General features: G+C 43.2%; 2 protein-coding genes across 7 annotated transcripts in view; both read left to right on the forward strand.

Annotated features, from left to right (window-relative positions):
• LOC148021665 (uncharacterized) overlaps positions 1–20,972 on the forward strand; it is a 156,484-nt gene that overhangs the window by 33,157 nt on the left and 102,355 nt on the right. The gene's annotated exons all lie outside the window — the stretch shown is intronic.
• LOC148021666 (uncharacterized) lies at positions 938–19,270 on the forward strand. The gene is made up of 2 exons (XM_087698057.1): positions 938–1,096; positions 10,373–19,270. The coding sequence occupies exons 1-2, from the start codon at positions 938–940 to the stop codon at positions 11,432–11,434; spliced, it is 1,221 nt and encodes a 406-aa protein (XP_087554183.1). The 3' UTR covers positions 11,435–19,270.

Below are 20,972 nucleotides of genomic sequence, written 5' to 3' on the forward strand. Positions count from 1 at the left end.
GCAAGCTGAATAGGCTGAGCGGGTTGAGTTGTCCATTGTTCACATCCTCCTGGAGGGGGTGTAGGAGGAGCCACAACTCCAGGCCTAACTTCTTGACTGCTGACATAATCCCAAAGATTCTTTGCAATCAACACATTCTTCATCATAAAAGACCATAGAGTATAGGTGTTGCCATCCAACCTATCCTCCTTGGACACATGTGTAAATACATCACCTCCCTAATTGGCCATGGTAAATGTCACTGATCAAGGAGCTAAAGAGCAATACTTCAAGCTGGACCAACCTAGAAATCTCAGAATTTTCAGAAATTAAAGCAAGTACTTTTCTGTAATTAGCAAATCTAATCACACTTTGTCAAAAAGTGTCTGAAGTACACGCTGTCCAAGACATAAACAGTGCTTAGCAACACTAAAAATGCAAGAGCCCTGAATTTTCTTTTCTTAGTCTATTTCAGACTATCATTGATGTACATTTGCCAATCTCTGAGCTGACAAAAAAAGCCCAAATTTCTGACCTGAAATGCACAAAATCTCTGCTAGAAAGGTGTCCTAGACACCTGCAAGAGCAGAGAGATGCGGCTCAGACACAAGCCCCTTTCTCAAGATCAAATTGGAATAAAAAATTGATAAAATTTTTCTTTTACCTCCTTGAACTTCCGAGCTAGAGGTCAAGCTGGAAAGGTAGGTGCAGCTAGAGGTCGAGGGTGGGCTGTGCACAGGACTTAGGTGGGCAGAGTTTCAGGTGGCTGGTGTTGGTGGCGCGCTTGTTAGGTGGAGTTGTAGGGTTTGGCATAGGGGGTGGACAGGAGTAGGTAACGAGGTGCAGGAATGTTCACCAAGGGCGGGCGTTTGGTGAGGTGGTGAATGTTGCTGAAGGCAATGTAGGGAGTTGGTGAACAGAGGGTGGCACTAGCAGAAGCGTTTCAGACAGTGGTGGGATGGTGGAGGCAGCAGTGGGTGCTGCCTTGTCTGGTGGTGCAGGCAGAAGACGGGCGCAGGTAGAGGTGTTGCTTGGGGTGAGCGTTGGTGGCTTTGGCGGTTCAGGCTTGGTGGCAGACTGCTCAGGTGTAGGCGGCTGGAGCAGTAGCTCTGCACAGGTTGCTGGAGATGCAAGCTAACGTGGGGTTGAATGCTGAGGAGCTGTGGAGCTAAGGACAATTGAGAGGTGGTGGCTTAGCTGGCGATGACCACGAGCTACGCTGAGGGCCAACTTTGATACCAAATGTAAGAGTTGTGAGAATGCACAGAGATCGAAGCTCAAGCTCAGTTGAGAGTACAATTAACAGTGAAGAGAGTGTGTGAAAGTGAAAGCACAACACCGAATGCAGTAATTTGACGAGTGTAAGATGCAATTACAAAGTACAAGCCTTAAACCTTAGGGCTGCGAGTGTGTTCACACCCGAAAGGTGTAAAACACGATAAGTGCCCAAACTATGTAGTAAGACAGGCACATAAAATAAAAGAGAATAAATATGGGGGAAACAATCTCTTGTGAGGAGGGTAAAAAGTGCCCCAATGTCCTAGTGAGGATCACCGACACTCCTCTGAGCGTGGCCGTGAGTCAAACCCAACAATATTTTGCACAACATATGGGAATAGGTTATGCTCCATACACGAAGCAAGAAATGGTGCTCGCTCAATTGGACTTGGAAAAAGCCTTCTATCATTGGGAATGGTCTTTCCTGGGTTAGTTGATGCAAGGCATGGGTTTTGGTCCGAGAATGTTTGCACTTATCAATACTATCAACATGTATACCTTGTCAAGAGTTCTGATCAATGGTGGTGCTACTACATCCTTCCCCATTTTTCGATGTGTTAGGCATGGTTGCATGCTGAGTCCTTTGTTCTTTGCCTTGGCCACTCACCCTATTCTAATGATGTTGTATCCTCTAGTAGCCAATGGTGAGGTGGTTGGACTCTCTCTCCCTTCGTAGGAACAATTGGTGGGTCACACCTTGGTGGATGACACCTTCATGTTTCTTAAGGTTGATCTAGATAACATGCAAACAACGATGGCCACATGGTATTGCCGTTGCCTCAGGACTACACATTAATGCATCTAAGTTGGCCCTAGGCTAGCAAGGCGAGGTGGTGCTTACCTTCCCTTGCTTCCTTTGTTGAAGTCTCATTTACAACGAATCACTCAACCCATCAGTTTTTTGCTTTGGAAAAAAGATTCAACTCGGATGGGTATCTCCTCGATCTCCTAGCACCATGTTTGTGCTCCCAAAAGAATGGGTGGTGGGGCTGTTTTGGATTTGGAGACACATATAGTTGCTCTTCGTTGGTCATTGTTCTAGACTGTGTGTGAGGGTAGGCAGTCTTGGTCCTTGATTGCTAGATTTTTCCTTGAGACTCAGGGTATCAAGCATGGGAACACAAAGATCTCTGCCTCATGGTGGCATGTGCTCAACGTCGAACAGCCCATCCATTTGAAGTCTTCTATGCTATTGAATCATTTGGTCCAAATGTGGGGATGAATCTTCATGGCACCCACCTCTGGATCAGGAGGTGGCTAGCTTCCTGAGACTGGAAGGGTTGACAATTTTGAAGTTGCTCTCTTGGCATGGCAAAGAGGAAGAAAGGCTGATGTTGAAAAGGATGGCACGCTTGGGACTTGTCATTGTTGTTGATGCTCTTCTACCTGTTAGTGGGGTTGTTATGTCCTTCAAATTGATCCAACGCTAGTTTCATGTCCAAGGCTATTGCAATTTATGGAATGCCATCTCCACCTCTTTACGGGCCATGCAACCTCTCCCCTCCTTGGACTAGGAAGTCCCTTGGCAAGGTTGGTTGATTAAGGGTAGACTCCTTTTTGGTCGTGCTTGCATGAATCAAATATATCATTTGCTTATTCGTGATAAGTCCAAAAAGGAAATACCACTTGGGGTCTCTAGAAAAGCCAAGCATTGTGGAACTCTGGTTGTGATAGGCTGGCATAACACAACACCCTTCCGATCCAAGGTTTTCATTTGGAAAATGTTGATTGGTGCACCTCCCCTTGCCTTGGCATTCTTCAAGTGAACTATTTCCAATGGTTGCTACTTTTTTTGTTAGACGTCGGTTGAAACCTCCCACCATGGGTTCCTTACTTGCTGAGTCATGAGGAAGGTTTGGTTACTACTATTGGCCATTTGGTTATGAGTGGTTGGCCTACTGATGCTTCCAAAGGACTTGGTCTTTGGGCATCCCAAGTTTGTGGACACTGTGCAGGTAGATATGAAAGTGTTGTTTCCTTTCATGCGCTTTTGGGGTTGTTGGCATATATGGGCCATGAGGAATGCATTCATCTTTGATGCTTCATTAGGCGTGCAGAGCCGTATAGCCTGCTTGAAAGGGCTTTTTCATTGGCAGCTAGACTGGATTGAGTTAAATGATATACTCCCTTGTGTAGAGAGTCATCCTTGGTTAGATATTGCAAAATTTCTCATAGAAAAGACTGACATCTCTCATGGTAGCACGATTATTCACACTTCTTGGTGGCATGTGCTTAATTCCACGAGGCCTATTAAGGTCTCCCATGTGAGAGCAAGAAGAGATTGAAGCTCAGTTGAGAGTGGAGTAGGCAGTGTAGAGTGTGAGAGCATGACACCCAATGCAATAATCTCAAGTGTAAGGTGCAAGTACAAAGTATAACCCTTAAACCTTAGGGTTGTAAGAGGGTGTTCACACTCGAAGTGTGTGAAACATGATAAGTGCCTAAAACTATGTAACATAGGTATATAAAATAAAGGGAATAAATCTGGGGAAAAAAACTTCTCGTAAGGAGAGTAAAAAGTGCTCCAGTGTCCTACTGAAGATCACCGACACTCCTTTGTGAGCGTAGGCATGAGTAAAATCCAACAAATCCCCCCGGAGTGAAGAGTGATCAAAATACAAGGGTCATTCACCAAAGGAGATTAAATTTAAAGCATTGTGAAATGCTTCAAATTTGTCATGAGGAAGATCTTTGGTAAAGATGTCCACCACATTACTAGTGGTAGGACAATAGACAAGGCTGATATCTCTTGCATGTAGCCTCTCTTTGACAAAGTGATAATGGATCTCGATGTGCTTTGTGTATGCATGAAACACTGGGTTCTATGCCACTACAATGGCACTCGGACTGTCAGTGAACAAAGGAGTAGGCTCTGTGATAGATATATCTAGATCAGCTAGCAAGCGTCTAAGCCATACACATTCAACTGTGGTAGTGAAAGCTGCCTTGTATTCAGCTTCACATGACAATGTGGCAATAGTGGATTGTTTCTTGCTAAGCCAAGAGATACAAGATGAGCCAAGAAAGAAACAATTGCCACTAGTGGAGTGATAAGAATCATAATCACCAACCCAATGAGAATCACTTTAAGCATGTAAGTGCAATGGTCCCCCCTTGGCATAAAGCAATCCAAGAGTCCTAGTACCTTGCAATGGCACTACAATGGCACTCGGACTATCAGTGAACAAAGGAGTAGGCTCTGTGATAGATACATCTAGATTAGCTAGCAAGCGTCTAAGCCATACACATTCAACTGTGGTAGTGAAAGCTGCCTTGTATTCAGCTTCACATGACAATGTGGCAATAGTGGATTGTTTCTTGCTAAGCCAAGAGATACAAGATTCGCCAAGAAAGAAACAATTGCCACTAGTGGAGTGATAAGAATCATAATCACCAACCCAATCAGAATCACTGTAAGCATGTAAGTGCAATGGTCCCCCCTTGGCATAAAGCAATCCAAGAGTCCTAGTACCTTGCAAGTAACGGAAAACACGCTTGACAGCTTGCCAATGTGACATGTATGGCTGATGCATATATCTGCTTAGGGCCGAAAGTGCAAATTGTATGTCCGGCCTAGTGTTGCATAGGTAGATAAGGCATCCAACTGTTGGAGCATATGTGTGGATATCAAACAAGTCATTGTCATCATGCAATGACTACTTCAGTCCAGGTTTCATTGGTGTACAGACTAGCTTGCAATCTTGTAAGCCAAATCTCTTAAGAAGTTTACCAATGTATCTTGACTGTGACAATCCAATGTCTTTAGCATCATGAATGAACTGAATGCCCAAATAATAGTGCAAAGGCCCCAAATTTGACATCTCAAAATTTTGCTGTAAATTTTATTTGAATGCTGAAATCTGATCAGCATGTGTCCCTGCAAGCAAAAGATCATCAACATAAGACAAATGACTAACAAGGATCCCCCCTGTTTATATACATAAGTGGTAGACTTTGATGAGCTGTTTATGAACCCTTGGCTGTGTAAAAAGGCATCAATCTTTGCATACCAAGCTCAAGGAGCTTGTTTCAAGCCATATAAAGCCTTTTTCAGCTTATAGACCAAGTGTTCGGATCCCTCAACTGCAAAACCAATGTACTACTATACATACACTTCTTCTTGAAGTTCCCCATGTAAAAATGCAGTCTTGATATTTAGCTAATGCACAGTCCATCCATATTGGGTAGCCAAAGCAACCATAGACCTAATGGTAGTCATGTGGGAGGTAGGAGCATGTCTCCTCATAGTTAATGCCTTTCTTCTGTGCATAGCCCTTAGCCACAAGCCTAACTTTATATATGGATCCATCTACATTCCTTTTCAGCTTATAGACCCATTTTGTTCCAATGCCTTTTTTCCCAATAGGCAAAGATACTAAATCCCATGTCTGATTCTTTATGGTGGAATCAAACTCATTTTGCATTGCTGCTATCCAATGTACACTATGTTGTGTATCCTCAAAACATTCAGGCTCAAAATCATGGTGGAATCAAACTCATTTTGCATTGCTGCCATCCAATGTACACTATGTTGTGCATCCTCAAAACATTCAGGCTCCTCATCATCAACTGTATGTGCTACCATAACAAACTCCATGGCATGTGCACCATCATGCATACGAGCCTTCCTTCTAGTACAAACAGCAATAGGAGCATCCAAATGACTATCTTTCATAGCCTGTAAATAGCATCTAGGCATTTGTCCAGCCTCCTGATTGTGTACAAGCTTTTGCTGAATATTCAGATAAGCCATGGGCTGATTTTCTGCATTACCCAATGGAGCAGCTGGTTGAACATTAACTGATCTAGTTTTCCCTACAAAACAATAAAAACCTTGATAATCCGCTATTTGTAAATGAAAGGTAAGTTCACTTGCTGAAACTCCAGCTGTATCACCAAATGAAATGGGCAACAATCCTTCAAATACATTACTAGCAACCTGATATGTGTCAAAACCAGTAAGGGATAATCTATATCCTTTGCTCTCACTGCTGTACCCCACAAAGATGCATTTGACGCCCTTGTTATCCAACTTCTTTTGGAGTACCTTGGGAATGTGTGGATATGCAAGACACCCAAAAGTACGAAAATGCCCAGCAGAAGGTTTCCAGCTGTTCCAAGCCTCAAAAGGCATGATATTCTTTAATGCTTTGGTGGGACATCTATTCAAGACATGGCAAGCACACATAACTGCTTCCATCCAAAAATTGTGTGGCAAGCTCTTTGCTTTCAACGTACATTTGGCCATCTCCATGAGTGATGGATTCTTCCTCTATGCAACCCCATTATGTTGTGAAGTATAAGCAGTAGTGTACTGATGAATAATGCCCTTCTGCTTCAAAAAATAATTAAGCATAGAGGACATGTATTCCCTCCTCGATCCGTGCAGCCAGATTGGTTTTCAACAAGTGCTAGAAAAGCCAAAAATGCATCATACACTTTTGACTTTTTCACTAAAGAGTAGATCTAGCAAAAGCGAGTAAAGTCATCAATAAAAGTGGCGAAATAGTAACAGCCGCCCAATGACTTTGTCTGCATAGGGCCTCATACATTTGAGTGCACAATTTGTAACCAGGCAGTGGCTCTAAAAGCGACATCACAGGGAAACAGAAACCGATGCATTTTTCCCAAAATACATCCCTCGCATAAGTGCTCAGGAGGTCTCTACAAGAGAGGTAAACCATCAAGCATCTGTGTACGCTCAAAAAGCATCAAGCTATCATAGTTTACATGTCCCATGCAAGCATGCTATAACTCTGCCTGTAACATAGGAGTAAGAGTGGTTGTTAAATATGCCAATTGATCAACTGAAAGAGCATCTAACTCATATAACCCATGACATAGAGTGCCAGTGAAAACCAAAGTCATGTGTTCCTTATCTCTCACCATGTATCTGTCATTATCAAAGATGACTTGCAAACCACACCGTGTCAAAGAAGAAATAGATAACAAATTTTTCTTTATACTTGGCACAAACAAGGTATCTTGTAAGCGGAGAATAGAGCCATCAATGGCTGCCAACACAATCTCCCCAATATCTCTAATAGGATATGATGCATTGTTGGTAGACTGTACAAACTTGCCAACTCGGGCTGCAATAACAAAAACAAACAAATCTCTGCAAGATGTGATGTGCCTTGATGCACCATTGTCAAAAAACCATGTGCTTGTATTCTCAATAGAGCTAAATGCTCTATCAGACCAAGAAGATTCATAACTGCCTGTGTAAAAACAAGTCCCTGATTGCAACAAAGGACACTGACTCATTAGGAATGGAAGGTGCATAAAAAACAGACATCCCTAACTCCTCCTTCTCCTTGGCTATGCGCTTTCTACACTCAGTGATGTTGTGGCTTGGCTTCTTGCAATAGTGGCACTTGCCCTTATTGGCTTGCGTCCCCCTTTGTTTCTTATTGTCACAGGGACGTGAAATTTTGAGATGCTTTAATCTTGCTAGTAACATTTGATTAAGTTCTTAATCAAATGTGCAAGGTTGTTTAGCACATGTGATGCACATGGCAATTATTTCATGGGAACGGGCCAAGGATCCCGAGGATGCAGTGGGTGTTAAAGGAAAAAGTTGTGTTAAGTTATGCCAACTGGGCTTTGGTGGTCAGTTGGTGCCAAGTTGGACCCTAGGACAATTGTTTGGCCATTAAGTGTTAGTGGTGACACTAGGGAATAGCATTAATTAATTATTAATGCTAGTCTAAGGGTCAACAGAGGTTGGGAACCACTCCAAGTTGCAAATGGACTAGCCAATTTCATTACAGATGGGCATGTTTAATTTTGGGCAGGGTCAAAAGGGCTGAAATTAATTTTCAAAATTAATTAATTCTGAAAAATTAATTTAATGGCTGAAAATGCATTAGGAAGGCTGCCACTTGGCAAAACTTTCCCATGCAACTAGGGAGAAGGCTGTTGGAGGGTGGTGGAAGTTGAATTGCAGCCGTTCGGAGCTTGGTAGAGAGAGAGGAGGTGATCATATTTGGCTCAAAGAGAGGCGACGACTGATCGCGTGCAGCGACAGGATAGGAGGCAGTAGGATTTCTCTTCCGTCTCAAGAGAGGCGTCGGTAGAAGAGGAGGGCTTGCCAATTGAGCTGGTGTTTTATCCCCCTTTTGAAGCTGTTGGTGCCATCAGATTTGTCATCAGAGCTACGAATCAAAAGATACATTTCAGCTGATTTTCTCTCTCTCTACAGCATTCTCTCATCTCCTCCAGTCTATGCTTGAGCATTCTCAATAATTCTCAGCCAGTGGTTGCAGAGTACAGTGAAATTTGGTGGATAGCAGAGAGTTTATTGCTGTAAACCCTAAATTACAGTAGTAATTAGGGTTTAGTAGCCACCTTGGGACCTATGCCATCTGTTAAAGGTATTGTACACTAAAACCAACATTGGAAATTCGTGGAATTGTGAGGATTTCAGATGCCAGCCCATCGATTGTGAATTTGGGGCAGCATTTGACTAGTTGGGGTTCCATTAGAGCAAGTCCTGGGTGAAAATCAAGGGGCAATTTGCCCGAATGCTTTGCTGATTATTGAAACAGCAAGGGGCTTTTGAATCAGCCAAGGAGATCGTGAAATCTCGGCTTGTAATTTATCCATCAGTAATTGAAATTAAAGAAATACCGAAAGGGGCGCCAGTTTTGGGGCCAATAGGGTGTCCACTGTCCAAGTTTATGAAGGTAAAGTGAGCATTTCAGTTTATGTTCATTTGTTGATTGCTGTAATTAAATGCTTAATCAGGTTAAACCACCCTATCCGAGAAGGAAGGCTGGTTTCATGGTTCCTTTGCCGGGATAATTACTCAATCTCTTGATTTAGTGAGCCCGAGGCACCTGATTGCAAGCCAAAGCTTTGTGCTAGTGCTGATTTTTGTGCTCAGCTGAGAAATTACAGCAACATGCCTTCATACAGTGAGATGGAATCAAGCAGTGATGATGCCTCTCAGTATGGACATTCTCATGGGAATGAAGGAAATGCAATGCCTAATCTTGGACAAGGCTCTCATGATGGACAACAAGTTGAAAATGCTGCTGTTGGGCAAGATGCAGGGCCTTCGAGCCGTCATGAGGTAGATGACTGACAAAGTGAAGAGGAATTTGATGACCAGTTCAAGAATCGGATGAGCACAACAGCAAAAATCTCTTTGCTTTTGAATGCTCGGAAGAAGGACAGCAAGGGCAAGAAGAAGAAGTCAACTTCTACACCTTCGGGATAGCAAGGTGCACCGAAGGTAGTGCCAAATCCTTCACCTGAAGCTCCTAAAGAGGCCAATGAAGCTAAACAGTTGGTATCTATGGGGCAAGGAATGCAAATGCAAGGCCGTTATGGAAGTGCCAATCCAATGGATTTTGGACAGCCGGGCATGCATGCTACGATGGGGCAGCCAGGATACTTTGGTGGTAGCACGATTTTTCATGCAATGGTTGGCCAAGGGCCGCATACGGGAATTCACGGCACAAATCCCTATGGTATGCAGCAGCCAATGCATGGTGTGGAAGACCCATTGTTTTCGGGTATGGCTGGAAATGTGCAAAACCCTATGTATGGTAGCATTGGCTTGATGCTTGGGGCACAAAGTGGAATGTTTGGCAATGCGTCTGCACCCCCGAATGCTTATGGGGCTGAAGGAATGATTGCTGGTCATCCACATGCTTAATTTGGGCTTGGTCATGATGTAAATACAGAAAATGCACCCTTTTTGCAGCAGCCAGTGTATGATAACTTGACTCCCAAAGGGGAAGCAAAAGACTATGATGAGGGTGGAAAAGCAGTGAAGTTTGAGTCCTTCAGTGAAGTTCACTGAATCCTCTAAGATTCGAAAGGCAGTCACTTTCTTGAAGGAAGGGATTTTTGCATAAAATCCACCGTGTCTAGCATATTTTAGCTCATAGAGATTGCTGCTACAGCTGATGCTTTGCTGCGTGGAAAGGATTCGGGCTTCCAAGAGAGCGGAGAGAAGCCGAATAAAAAGTTGTTTAAGGCTGAGAAAAGGGGCATATCTGAAAACCAGCCTGAAAAGAGGCCAAAGCAGCAAAGAAAGGGTTCGAAAACATTGGCACAATGTAGGAAATTGATGGCTGCAAATAAATGCTTTATTTGTGAATAGGAGGGTCATATTGCCAAGAACTGTCCCAATAGGCAGCAAGCTGCAAAATCAGAAAATCAGGGAGATCCTAAGGGTAAAAGGCCCAAAACATCAGTGGGATTGGTGCCCGATGTTGTTAGTGATCAGCCCAATGATGATGCTACTGAGTTGTATAGAGCATGGGGCAAAATTAGGGATGAGTATGCGTTGATCTTCTTTGATAATGGCGCACGAGCTAACTTCATCTCTGCTGACATGGCAGCCCGTCTAGGCATCAAAGAGGATGAGATGGGAGCCATGGGGGAAGTTGGAATGGCATGTAAGGATCATGCAGAACCTGTCACACCACTCATTGGAAAGCTTCGGTTGCACATACAGGGATATGTGGACAGCAAAGAGTTTTACATTGCTCCACTTGAGGGTTGTGATGTGTTGCTTGGTATGCCATGGTGCCACCGTATGCATGTAATGATTGATTCATATGCAAAAGAGATCACTATTCAACATAAGGGAAAGACACTCACACTTGATGTAAAGTTGAAAGGGGAATTTGTCCCTGTTGTATCCGCAACTGCTATTTCTAAAGTAATGAAAAATCATCTTTCAGCGTATTTAGTTTTTGCTAAGGATAAGGATGATAGTGAGAATGTTGGGAATATGTCTAAATTAGAGAAGAATTGCATGCCATTTTTGAAAATGTATGCTGATTGCTTCTCTCAGTCACTTCCAGGCCAACTACCACCTGAAAGACCCGAAGATCATGGCATAGACCTTATCCTTGGAAGTAGCCCTCCTAATAAACCACCCTATAGAGTCAGTATAGCCCAACAGGAGGAGATTATGAGTCAGGTAAATGAGCTGTTAGAAAAAGGGTTGATTCAGCCCAGCTCATCTCCTTTCTGTTCTCCAGTGCTTTTGGTGCAGAAAAAGGATGGTTCATGGCGTATGTGCATTGACTATCGTGCTCTGAACAAGATCACGATAAAGAACCGCTTTCTTATCCCTCGGATCGATGATGTTATGGATAGATTGCAAGGGGTAGCAATATTCAGCCGTATAGATTTGAAAAGTAGGTATCATTAAATACGCATTAGATCGGAGGATATGCCTAAGACAGCTTTCAGGACATCTTTTGGGTTATATGAATTTCTTGTCATGCCTTTTGGACTTATGAATGCTCCTGCCACTTTTAATCGGATGATGGATCGCATCTTTTAGCCACATAGAGCATTTGTGGGTACTTTCTTTGATGACATGATTATCTATTAAAAGAATGAGATGGAGCATAGAAAGCACTTGGACATTGTTTTCAACGAGCTACGTAAGCATAGGCTGGTTATCAATGACAAGAAGAGTGAATTCTTTTTGCATGAAATCCACTTCTTGGGACATATTGTATCGGTTGACGGTATTCGTATGGACCTTGCTAAGGTTGAAGCAATACATTCATGGCCAACTTTGAAGAATGTTCATGAGATCCGTAGCTTCTTGGGTTTATGTTCTTACTATAAGAAGTATGTACGCGGGTTTGCTGAAATTGTATCTCCATTGCATGCTTTGCAAAAGAAAGATGTGCCATTTAGATGGACAACAGTGGAAATTTCAGCATTTGAAAAGTTGAAGGAAAAGATGACTTCAGATCCTGTGCTTGTGTTGCCTGATCTAAGGAAGTCATTTGCGGTTCAATGTGATGCATGTGGTAATAGCATTGGGGCTGTCCTTATGCAAGATGGCTGAGTTGTGGCTTATGAGAGTCGAATTCTCCACAGTGCAGAGAGGAATTTACAGGTTTATGAGAAAGAGCTCTTGGCTGTAATTCATGCACTGTCTACGTGGAAACATTATTTGTTGGGAGGACTGATTTTATAGTGCAGACAGAACATCGGACTTTGAGGTACTTTCTGACGCAAACAAAGTTGTTAGAGAAGCATATGAGATGGGAAAATTTTCTCTCTATGTTTCATTTTCAGATTGTACACATTGATGGTAAAAAGAGTGTTGTGGCTGATGCACTATCACGTAAGCCACAAATTTCAGCCATCACTATGGTTTATCACATTGAGTTGGATGCCATGAAAGAACAATATGCTGCTGATTCGGACTTTGCTAATGTTTATGATCAGCTTTACAATAGCCAAAGGCATGAGCATTTTATGCTAAGAGATGGATTTTTGATGATACATGGAACGACTGTGTGTCACAAAGCAGTTGAGGCCTAGAGTGATCATTGAAAGTCATGCACCTTCGTATGCAAGACACAGAGGTATTGATGCCACAGTCAAGGCAGTGGAGCATTTCTTTTATTGGCCAACTTTGAGGCATGATGTAGAGCAGTATGTTAGGGCATACATTATATGTCAGAAGTTAAAGCATGATAGGCAAAAGATGTCGGGCTTGTTGTAGCCCTTGCCTATTCCAGATAGGCCTTGGCAGAGCATTGCGATGGGCTTTATCTTTGAGCTTCCTAGGACATCTACAGGGAATGATGGAATATGGACTATTATCTGCAAGTTTAGCAAACAAGCCCATTTCATTCCGGTGAGGAAGAAGATAAAGACTGATCATATGGCACGATTATTTATGCAGCACATTTTCAAGTATCATGGTATGCTTGAGTCGATCATCAGTGATCGAGACCCTCGGATGACCAGTCTATTCTGGAAGGGGTCGTTTGAGAATATGGGTACTACGCTGAAATTCTCATCATCCTTCTATCTGCAGACAAATGGTCAGTCTCAGGAAGCAAATTCCAGAGTGTTGGATCTTTTGAGGTGCTATGTTTTAGACCACAAGACACAGTGGGAGTAGTATTTGCCATTGGTTGAATTTGCATATAACAATACGGTGCATAGTTCCACTGGCAAGGCTCCATTTGAGGTGGTTGAGGGTGGCAAGAAGGTTCCAACTATTTTGCATACTAAGGATAAGATCTCTGAGGTTGATCGCTTTGTGGAAAGCTTGGATGCGGCCTATGCAAAGATAAAGTATGCACTTAAGAGATCACAGGATAAGCAAAAGCGGGCAGCTGATCGCCATAGACGTGCTTTGCAGTTTGCAGAGGGCGATTATGTATTCCTGCTTTTCGAAAAGGCAAGGCTGAAAAAGATGAAGGGAAGAGAGAGGTTGTATCCTAAGTTAAGCATGAGATACTATGGGCCCTTTCAAGTGTTGGAAAAGATCAGCGATGTTGTATATCGGCTGAAATTACCTCCACGTTGGCGGATACACAATGCGTTTCATGTCAGTTTGTTGAGATCTTTTCGTGGTGATGTGCCAGAAGATGTATCTGTTGAAATTTAGCCAGAGGTTGAGGAACTAGATGAGATCTTGGTACCCGAGCAGATTTTGGCACATAAGGAAAGGAAGGTTAGAGGTAAAGTTTCCAGAAGATATTTGGTGAAGTTTCAAAACTATTAACCAATGGATGCAAAATGGATGGAAGAGGATGACTTGGCATACCATCCTCAGTTGTTGTAACTTTATCTTGATGTCTTTCAGTTAGAGCCAACTTTGGATCGGGCTTACTCAGGTTTAGCAGAGCGGGGGTTCGGAGCATTGCCTGATGCTCAAGGGGGAGGTAGCACTTCCACTCCACCGGTTTTGGACAGCTCTCGTATGTAGTGGATCTCAGATGTATTCAACATGCATCCAAGGTACTGTGCTGACAGTATGTTTGCCATGAGGTCACTACTCGGTGTACTAGTCACTGTGAGATACATGTATATGAGTATGGCTATCACCGCGGCTCTGAGACTATACTTATGCATGAGTTTTTGGACCGGCTTGGCATGAGTTTTTGCCTCAGTTTTGAGATCAATTTTTGATTAGTTTCAGCTCAGTTTTTGATCATTTTGAGAACCTTTTATGATCACTTTGGGATCAATTTTGCATCAGTTTCTGATCAGTTTTTTTTACCATCAGCTTGTGATCAGTTTCAAGTCACATTTGCAGCCATTTGTGACCAGTTCTCATATCAGTCCATGATCAGTTTATGATCAGGTCATGCTCAGTTTTTAATGGTTTACAGTTGATTCCATGGACAGACACATGTAAATGAATGTCATTGACAGTTTCAGCCATGGTTTATGCTGAGAATATGTTTTACTATGGTTTTGAAGTCAGAACGGTTGAGAAACATGAGTTATGGATGCATCCAATGGTTTCTAGCAACAATTTAGGACTGTTTTTCAGTTTTCTATAATGTTTTGCTGGCTGGAAATTTTCAATAAGTTTTGCGCATATGCAACAGTTCGACAATAGTGGCCAATGTTGTGGTGACTGTCATGCCAAATTGAAATTCCAGTGCTATATATTTTTGCTTTGGCCCAATGCAGTGCAATCGAGGACGATTGCAAGGTTTTCAAGGGGGCGGTCTGTCACGGGGACGTGAAATTTTGAGATGCTTTAATCTTGCTAGTAACATTTGATTAAGTTATTAATCAAATGTGCAAGGTTGTTTAGCACATGTGATGCACATGGCAGTTATTTCATGGGAACGGGCCAAGGACCTCGAGGATGCAATGGGTGTTAAAGGGAAAAGTTGTGTTAAGTTATTGGTCAGTTGGTGCCAGGTTGGACCCTAGTACAATTGTTTGGCTATTATGTGTCAGCGGTGACACTAGGGACTAGCAATGCTAGTGTAAGGGTCAACAGAGGTTGGGAATCACTCCAAGTTGCAAATGGCTTAGCCAGTTTCATTACAGATGGGCATGTTTAATTTTGGGCAGGGTTAAAAGGGCTGAAATTAATTTTGAAAAATTAATTTAATGGCTGAAAATGCATTAGGAAGGCTGCCACTTGGCAAAACTTTCCCATACAACTAGGGAGAAGGCTGTTGGAAGGTGGTGGAAGCTGAATTGGAGCCGTTGGGAGCTTGGTAGAGGGAGAGGAGGTGATCATATTTGGCTCTGAGAGAGGCGACGACGACTGATCGCGCGCAGCGACAGGACAGGGAGCAGCAGGATTTCTCTTCCACCTCAAGAGAGGCGGCGGTAGAAGAGGAGGGCTCGCTAGCCGAGCTGGTATTTTACCCCCGTTTTGAAACTGTTGGTGTCATCAGAGCTACGAATCAAAAGATACATTTCAGCTGATTTTCTCTCTCTCTACAGCATTCTCTCATCTCCTCTAGTCTATGCTCGAGCATTCTCAGTAATTCTCAGCCATTGGTGGCAGAGTACAGCCAAATTTGGTGGACAACAGAGAGTTTACTGCTGTAAACCCTAAATTACAGCAGTAATTAGGGTTTAGCAGCCACCTTGGGACCCGTGCCATCAGTCAAAGGCATTGTACACTGAAATCAGCACCAGAAATTCGTGGAATTGTGAGGATTTCAGATGCCAACCCATCTATTGTGAATTTGGGGCAGCATTTGACCAGTTGGGGTTCCATTAGAGCAAGTCCTGGGTGAAAATCAAGGGGCAATTTGCCCGAATGCTTTTCCTGATTATTGAAACAGCAAGGGGCTTTTGAATCAGCCAAGGAGATCGTGAAATCTTGGCTTGTAATTTATCCATCAGGAATTGAAATCAAAGAAATACCAAAAGGGGCGCCAGTTTTGGGGCCAACAGGGTGTCCACTGTCCAAGTTTATGAAGGTAAAGTGAGCATTTCAGTTTATGTTCATTTGCTGATTGCTGTAATTAAGTGCTTAATCAGGTTAAACCACCCTATCCGAGAAGGAAGGCTGGTTTCACTTATTGCCCTGTGAAGTGTCTGAAGTTCCAGAGCTCTGCGGAGCATTCTTTGCTTGATTTCCCTTGCCCTTTTGTCATGCCATAAAAGCCTGCTTAGAGGCTATAACATCCACATCACTATTCTTTCGTGTTTGCTCTTCCTCTAAGAGCAAATTGATTAGTTGAAGGAAAGCAAGTGACTGTGGGGCAATCCTCATTGTTTGGTTCAAGGTTGTATGAAAGGCCAAGTACAAGGGCAGCAATGAATCCAAGGTAGTAGATATCATTTGTGCATCTAAGTAATACTCATCAACATTCATAAGTTGCTCATGCAAGTCCTGAATTTTATTTAGGTGATCTTGCATAGAATCACCCTCATCCATCTGCACTGTCTCAAGCTCTTTCTTCAAGAAAGAGATGCAGGTCTCATTGTTTCCAACAAACATTTTCTCCAAGGTCAGCCAGGCTTCTCGTGAAGAAGTTGTAGACCGAATGTGAGGGATAATAGACCGTTGAACTATCAATGCAATCAACGACAAAGCCTGTGCATCCTGTGTAGCCCATGCCTTTTGTGCTGTTGATCTTTGGGGAAGTGGTTGAGCTGGAGCAGGCTAAACAGACTGAGTTGCCCGTTGTCCATGCCCTCTTGGAGGAGTAGGAGGAGCCACAACTCCGGGCCTAACTTCTTCACCGCTGACATAATCCCAAAGATTCTTCGCAGTCAGTACATTCTTATTCATCAAGGACTAGAGTGAATAGTTGTTACCATCCAACCTATCCTCCTTGGATACGTAAGTAAATACATCACCTTCCTGATTTGCCATGATAAACAATGCTTTGGTCGTCCATATACAAGACATGCTTCTGAGGTTCTCTTCTCTATCTGCTTTATAGCCATCATCTCCTTGGGAGATTGGATGTTTTAACTACTTTATGTATAACCAATCCTAAATAAGTGCTCAATGTATATTGTATTATAGTAGTAAATTGATAGTTACAACTAAGTAAAATGTAAGCTCAAATCAGTCCAAAAAGATCTTAAGACATCACAATAGCATCCTAGCTTCATCACATGTCCATAAAAGCATCAATATTTGTGTAGATCTCATGCAAACATGAAGGAGATCCTTAAAAAGAATAGTAACCAACATAAGGCTTACTATAACCCATAGTAAAACAACTCTAAACTAAGAAGTCAATGCTCAAGGCATCAGACATTGCAATGTGGAAGTATCCAGAGCATGCAAAGAACAAATTTGCAATCACGATCAATCATTAATCGATATCTTCAGCTCTCAACCAATGAGTTACAATGGCAAAATATCACCCAAGAGCTCTAATACATCAATGTTCACCAATAATAAGCATTCTTAAGCATTTGCCAAACATTTCATTTTATTGACATCATCTTGAAGGCATTTGGCATAACCGAGTGCAAGGAGATAGCTACACCTATGGAGGTGAATATAAAGTTATCCGTTGAGGATACATCAGCACTAGCAGACATTGGGAGGTACAGGAGGATGGTCGGCAGTATGATCTACTTGTGTAATACAAGACCAGATATCAGTTTTGCTGTTGGTGTTTTGAGCAGGTTCTCAAAAAAACCTTATGAGAGTCATTGGAAGGCTGGGATGTGGGTGCTCAGATACTTGAAGGAAACTCTTGACTATGATATCACATATAGTTCTGGAACTTCTCTTGTGTGGAATTGTGACTCAGATTGGGCAGGAGACAGTGATTCCAGGAAGTCAGTTTCTGATTATTGTTTCTCTTTGGGTTTAGGAATTTTCTCTTGGATTAGTAAGAAGCAGCCAACAGTGGCATTGTCTTCTACCGAAGCAGAGTACAAGGCAGCTTGTTTTGCTGCATGTGAAGCAGTATAGTTGAGAAGGATCCTATGGCCGATATCTTCATCGAAGCACTTATGAAGGATCTACTTCAAGTTCATCTTCAGAGACTCCGCATTGGGCCGAGGAGATAGTTCACCTATGGGTGGACATTGAGGGGAGGTGTTAGATATGCTCAATGCCCCACCCTCATAATGTGCCACCAATGATCCATGGTGCTCAAAGTTGTAAGGCCCCCATTATAAGGAGAAGCCAAATGTGAGCCCGGACATTGGTTGAGTCCTGACTTGTATGTTAGATGAGGTCTATGTGACCAGATGGCAAAAAGGTCACTATTGTGGGTCTAATCTTTGGGTTGGACTGAGTAGTTAAGCTGGTAGCAACTCGAGGCACATTGCATCGAGTTGCAGGGTAAGGGAGTTAAAAGGGGCCCCTATTTTGGGGTTCGGGGGCCGTGGAAGAAGCCCTTGGTTGGGGGGTCCCAAGGGGGCCAGCGGCCCCCCTGGTGGGGGTCCGGGGGTAGCACCCCTAGCTCGACGGTAAAGGGAATAATCCTTGGAATATTCCCTGGCCGACTAGTGGAGGCTCATATGGTAGGCCGGTCATGCCGACCTAACCGCCTTCACTGGCTATAAAAGCTAAACCCCTTCACAACCATCGATCATCTATCTTTTACCCAGTCAGAGTTGTTCCAGCTAGCCTTAAGCTCTTCACCTATCTTCTGTCTAGATCGCCATCTAAGCTTCACCATGGAAGCGCATGGGTGGACGGAGCCATCTCTGTATCAGTTGTTTGGAGCTAAAGAAATTTTCTAATTCTCCTCTTATCTTTTGTTTACTCTCTCTCAGATTCTGTTCGTTGTGCTATGTAATTTTTACATGGAAGTCTAAGGTTCCGTATCAGGGAAAAGTGTTCATGTGGTGGCTGCTCATTGGGGGTCTTCCGATGGGAGAAGTGCTCCATGCTTTGCTGGGCGTCCCTGTGACGCGACAGATGTGGAACTTCATTTTCCATGTGTGGTTCTTGGTGACTCAGCACCACCTATCGGTTCGTTCCTGGATTATGGGAAATATGTCCTTTATGCCCTCTTTGAGTTCAGATTGTTCCTGCCTATTTCATTTCCTTAGATGGACAGCCCTGTGGCATATATGGCGTACTCACAATGCCTTTATTTTTGATGTAGCATCGGGCATCCATGGGCATGTGGCCTGTGTGCGTGGAATAGTGTTATGGCAAATCTTCTCTATGATGTTAGCGGAGCTGGTTCTTCCGGATATTGCTGCTCCCTGGTTGGTGATTATTGGCTCTATTCTAGTTGTTCCTTCTGTCTAATCTATTAGTACTGTTCATGTAATACGTTGTTCCGGTTGTTCTGAGAGCCTTCAGGCCTCATGTACATAGTAGTTACACAGAGAGTGAGAGAGACAGAGTATGCTGGCCTAATGGTTTGTTATAATAGAAAGTAAGAGTTATAGAGAGAATGTTGACCTGATGGTCTGATGTAAATATTCACTATCTAATTCAATTTTCTTCACGAGAGAGAGAGAGAGAGAGAGAGAGAGAGAGAGAGAGAGAGAGAGAGAGCCGAAACTCTTTCCTGATGGTCTGATGTAAATATTCACTATCTAATTCAATTTTCTTTGAGAGAGAGAGAGAGAGAGAGAGAGAGAGAGAGAGAGAGAGAGAGAGAGAGTCAGTCGAAACTCTTTCCTTTGGGTCTTTGCCATGATTTGTGTAACTTTTTCGTGGCTTAGTACTGGGATTTTACACACGTTGGCCTCGGGCCCTCGTGTATTTTGTAATCGTGTAATCATGTAAACTTGTACCTTTTTTTTGTAATTAATACAATTACCTTTTACGAAAGAAAAAGAGAGCCGAAACTCATATACTGGCACTCTGTTGGTCTTTTTTTCGTGCCATGTGCTTGGATCATCACCCGTGGGTCTTTATAGCCCGTTATTTTCTTGAGGATCATGGGCTTGTGCATGGTAATACCCGAATTCGGAGCTCCTGGTGGCATGTTCTTAATGCAGACTCTCGGTTTTCTAGTTCTTCATCCTCCCTGCTTGCTCATTTGGTATGTTCCTGGAAATTGGTTCTCCAGAAGGCTCAGTGGCATCCAATGGAGGACCGCTTAGCTACTAACTCTTTTCAATTGGAATTGTTGGCAGCCTTGCGATTACTTTGTTGGGAAGGCAAACATGAGCCCAGACCAAAATTTAACTGCATGGCACGTTTGGGCTTGACTTCAGTTGTAGATGCCACCCTTGCTAGTCACAATGTGTTGATATCGTTTCGTACAGCCAGGAGGCTTTTCAGGATCCCTCGTGGATACCGTGATTTATGGGGACAGCTTTTAATGGTGCTCCAGAGCAGACAACCCTTTCCTGCCCTTGCTTCGGATTGTCCCTGACAGGACTGGGATCTTGCAGGCCGGCTGAATTCGGAAAAGGCCTCAGCTAACCAGGTGGTTTCATCTTCTGATTAAAGATCATCAATGGCTGGTTACTAAAGCTAATACTGTATGGGGATTGCGTAAATCTCAGTCGTGGTGGAAGGTAACTGTGATGGAGGGCTGGTTGAACAAGACACCTTTCAAATGCAAGGTCTTTCTTTGGAGGGTGATGATTGGTGGTCTTCATCTTGCTTCAGCCCTTTTCAAGCGTCGAATCTCCAACGGCAATTGTTTCTTTTGCATCACCAGTGTGGAATCGGCCCCGTCATCGATTTATTTCCTACCCTCTCACTAAGAAAATCTGGTCACTCTTGTCAGCAGTTTGGCGAGCAGTGGTTGGTTTCTCGCTAAGCCCTTTTGATTGGGTTTTTGTGCGGCCCAAATACCCCACACCGGCACATTCGCATATGAAGATCTTGTTTCACCTTCTTAGATACTGGGGCTGTTGGCACAATTGGACCATTCAGAATGCTTTTCTTTTTGATTCAGCCTCTAATGTTCAGGGACATATTGCTAGGCTTAAAGGTCTTTTGCATTGGCAGATAGATCTCATTCGGCACTCTGACTTACTCCCTCGGGAGGACCTATTTCCCTGGTATATGGCAATTTCCTCTGCGTCGCCATGACTTTTGTAACTCTTTTGTC

The sequence above is a fragment of the Lygodium microphyllum genome, chromosome 17, assembly GCF_053477565.2.
Source record: "Lygodium microphyllum isolate KBCC chromosome 17, Lygodium_microphyllum_v1.1.10, whole genome shotgun sequence".
Classification (NCBI taxonomy): Eukaryota; Viridiplantae; Streptophyta; class Polypodiopsida; order Schizaeales; family Lygodiaceae; genus Lygodium; species Lygodium microphyllum.